General features: G+C 47.4%; 2 protein-coding genes across 2 annotated transcripts in view; both read right to left on the reverse strand.

Annotated features, from left to right (window-relative positions):
* Positions 1 to 268: 268 nt before the first annotated feature.
* LOC9652730 lies at positions 269 to 1527 on the reverse strand. The gene is made up of 3 exons (XM_024671374.1): positions 1381 to 1527; positions 811 to 1313; positions 269 to 753 (listed from the first exon to the last, which is right to left on the reverse strand). Exons 1-3 carry the CDS (start codon positions 1514 to 1516, stop codon positions 526 to 528), a joined length of 867 nt encoding a protein of 288 aa, XP_024527142.1. The 5' UTR covers positions 1517 to 1527; the 3' UTR covers positions 269 to 525.
* A 1482-nt stretch (positions 1528 to 3009) lies between these two features.
* Positions 3010 to 3913, reverse strand: part of LOC9652731 (protein HOTHEAD) — a 7435-nt gene continuing 6531 nt past the window's right edge. The window contains exon 4 of the mRNA XM_024671205.1: positions 3010 to 3097. Coding sequence (XP_024526973.1) covers positions 3010 to 3097 — 88 coding nt within the window. The remainder of the gene's footprint in view (positions 3098 to 3913) is intronic.

A 3913-nucleotide genomic window follows, 5' to 3' on the forward strand; every position in this document is an offset into this window, starting at 1 on the left:
GAACGTCTAGCGTAGTCTGTCTTATAGTCTCCGCAGCCATCCGAAACCCCAGTCACGAGCAGCTTCAGCTATATCGTCTTCTCGCCATCTTGCAGCCATCTGGCACTGGTTTACGTCGTTCCTCACTACTATCATGGACAGCCTTACCGTAGCAGGCGCTCCTGAATCATCTCCGTCCACTGGAAAGCTGATAAGATAGATCCCTCCTTGCTCCAGCCACTGTAGAGTGTAGTCCAACTTGATCCATTGATCTTCTCTTGACTTAGAAGAGTGTGGAGGCTGGTCGCTGGCCTGTTTAGACGCCTGAAGTGTGATGGACTTCTCCGCCTGGAGCCCTGAGACACGGTTGTCACGCACTGCTTTCACGTCTTGGACAGTTGCAAATCTTTGGAGTCGAGTCCTCGAGAAGGTCGATCTTCTCTCGACTTAACTGGTCTATAGCTTTAGTGGCCTCCTCCTGTGCTGCTCAACTTGCTTGGAGATCCAACTTCTGGATTTGACTCTTGAGAGTTGGCTTCTCCGATGCTAGAGTCCGAGCACTGGCCTCCAGTTGACCAATCCTTGCAGCCAACTTCTCGAGCTCGGAGCCAACTTCATTTCTCGTTTCTTCGACGTGCTTAGAACAGTTTGCTCGTGTTCTCTTCTCAGGTAAACCCAGGGTCTAGTCGTCTTAGAGTTCGCTCCAGCCCGGCCGATCATCTTCTCGCCATCATGGTTCCGACAAAACAAACACTCATCGTTCACTTCAGCTCTCTACAACAAACACGGAAGTTATGGCCATCTGGAATCTGGAAGGTATATCAAACTTACCTGTCTCCTCTTGAATTCTGCAACAAAATCTCTCCCCGCACGATCATATAGTTCTTTTGCCTCCTTCACGAAGACCACCTCGCCGGACTGAAGCTTCTTCCACGGTTTCCTCTCACTCGGGATCCTATCCAGCATTTTCTGGAGCCTCATCATCTTCCGCGCTCGCTTGATCCTCTCTCGGTCGCTGGATTTGCCGTTGAGCTCCTCGTAAAGCTGCTCGGTGAGTCTGATCAGAATCCGGAGCGCGCTAACACTCCAAGACTTTTCCTCGTGCTTCTCCTCTTCTGTTTCCTCGCGCTTTTCCTCTTCCAAGCTGCGGATCTTCTTCTCGGTTTTTCCCCTCTGGTTTAGCCACCGGTTTGCCTTGTGGAAAGCTTCGAGATACGCGAACTCAACATAGCCCCCTCGGCCATCGCTAAGATGGGTTTCACTCCGCCGTCGGGTGCCGTCGGGAAGAATGTCCTCCGCTGAGGAAGAGAAGCGAACCATCTTCGGCCTGGAACCTGCAAGTCCAGAAGGCCATCGTGAGTCACAGTAGAAGAAGAATGCGAGAAGCAAAAGGAACCATACCTGGACGACGACCCCCGGCTGGCAGTAGAATTGGCTTGGGTCGCTGCTCCTCCTGCTTGGGCTTGTCATTCTCCTGCTGCTTCATCTTCTCTTGATCGTCTTCCCGTTCCAGAGGCTTCTTGATCGGCTTGATCATCTGCTCCTCCTCTTGTTCCAGCTGCTGCTTCATCGGCTTCATCCGCTGCTCCTCCTCCTGTTCCTGCTCTTGCTTGATCGGCTTGATCGGCTTGATCGGCTTGATCGGCTTGATCGGCTGATTCGGCTGATTCTTCTCCTCTCGTTCCAGCTGCGGCTGCTCCTTGTGACCTTGCTCCTGTTTCACCTCGCGCCTGAGTTCCTTCGTCTCATGGGCTTCTTTCTCCTGCTCCTCCTCGCTCAGCTGCTCAGCTTTCTTCTCTTGCTCCTCCTCCTTCAGCTGCTTCTCGGCTTCCTTTTCCTCCTCTTGTTCCAGCTTCATCGGCTTCATCTGATCGGCTTCTTTCTCCTCCTCGTTCACCTGCTCGGCTGTCTTCTCTTCCTTCAGCTGCTCCGCTTTCTTCTCTTGATTCTCCTCTTCGTCCTCTTTCTCTTGTTCCGGCTTGATCGGCTTGATCGGCTCCTTGTGCCCTCGCTCCTGTCGTATCGCTTCTAAGACGATTTTCACCTCGTGCCTGAGTTCCTTCAACTTCAAGGCGGCGGCGTCCATGGCTTCTCCCGAGACGGCCTCACAGACACGATCTTGGACCTTCAGCTTCGAGGCCGCCGCGTCCATGGCTTCCGGGTGGACCTTGTTGTCGCCCTTGTGCGCCTTTTTTGGTCGAAAGAGAGACCACAAACCTGTGACGCATCCACTGCGCTCCTGCTCTGTTCGCGCCATAGCTTGCCCTTTGCAAAATGCCTTTAATGCCCTAACCCTTACTAAATCTATTTCACATTAATGTATAAATTAGTAATTGCCTAGCATTTGCAAACACTTTATAGTTTTTAAAAATTAAGTTGGAATAGTATCAAAATAGCAATTGGTGTGTTTGAGGAAGTAACTACAAACATGTAGGAAACTATCAGATCCCAGAAGCTATCTATATAACTACAAAATCCCATTACAAACACATAGAATAAACATTATAAAATCAATTACCTCCTACAATGCTACAAGACACTTTGGCTGGAAGTGTGCTTATGAATGTCTGGATCTAGCCACATAAAAGTTTGAAAGACAAAGGAAATCGTGAGAGTGTGCTGGTGGCAATAAAGAGATTGGGGAGCTATGAATCACAGCACTCTAGAAGCAATCCAGCAAGAAAATTGAAGATATGCAAACCTGGCATTTGCAATCGGTTTTGCACAGTGAAATCATAACCCTGAATTACTACTCTCAAGTGAGTCTACAACTTGATGGCAGAAGTAGAGAGTTTGGTCAACATGAACGATTTCTTCTCTCGGCCCTGGAGCTTGGACTTGGACCTTGTTTTCGCCCCTTTTTTCAAACCTGTGACGCATCCACAGTGCTCCTGCTCTATTCGCGCCTAATGCCTTTAATGCCCTAACCCTTACTAAATCTATTTCACATTAATGCGTTCGTTTAGTCTAATCCACATTTTTCGGCAGTCTATCCCGGAAGATGTTTACACACTCTCATCTCTCAAGTATCTAGACGTGAGTAGAAACCAGCTCCAGGGACTTGTTCCGGAATGCTTCCAGCTTGAGAGTGCTGATCAAACCAGCTACAGTATACCATCTGACCTCAGTAAACTTCCATAAGAAAACAAAGAAACAATATAGTAAATAAACAGTCTTTATGCATTTTCTTTGTTGGTGAATGTTTAGATGCTTACCCTAGATATGCCATTCTTGACATCCAAACTTCCTGACATGACAAAATTTCAAGAGCATTGAATTTACAAGGTAAATGCATTCTCCTTAAAGCTTATTCTTTATGTCATGCAGGAAAATGCAAGTCAATTTTGGTCATGTTTGCTATTGAGCTGCATCTTATTACCAAGCACACATACTTCTGCCATGTAATGCATGTGATTATAGGATGAGATTTGGATATATTGTCACCGTGGATCTTTGGAACCTTGGGGATAAATGGGGATAAAATAGCCATTAAAGGGCTCTCTCATCAAACAATTGCTCTTTTTCCAATTGGCTTAAGGGGAGAGAGATAAGGTGTGCTACAGTTGGTATCGGAGCAAATGGCATGGGTTCAATTCTCATTGATTAGTAGTTACTTAAAAATACAATATATCTTTGAACAAGGTATCGTACATATTGCCCTTGAGCAAGGTATTGCATACATCCTTCCTCTTGTGTAGGCTCAGTAGGGGTTGCTAGTTATTGTATGTATTGGGCAATGTGTACGTCCTTCCTCTTGTGAGCTTGTATTGTATGTATTGGGCAATGCATACGTCCTTCCTCTTATGTAGGCTCAGTAAGGGTTGCTAGTTAATAGTCAATGAGGACATTGACATCTCTGAAGGGGGGGGGGGGGGGGGGGGGTTTTAACACATATAATCACCGGGGATCTTTAAAACCTTGGGGGAAAAATGGG

Source organism: Selaginella moellendorffii, unplaced genomic scaffold (assembly GCF_000143415.4).
Source record: "Selaginella moellendorffii unplaced genomic scaffold, v1.0 SELMOscaffold_7, whole genome shotgun sequence".
Lineage (NCBI taxonomy): Eukaryota > Viridiplantae > Streptophyta > Lycopodiopsida > Selaginellales > Selaginellaceae > Selaginella > Selaginella moellendorffii.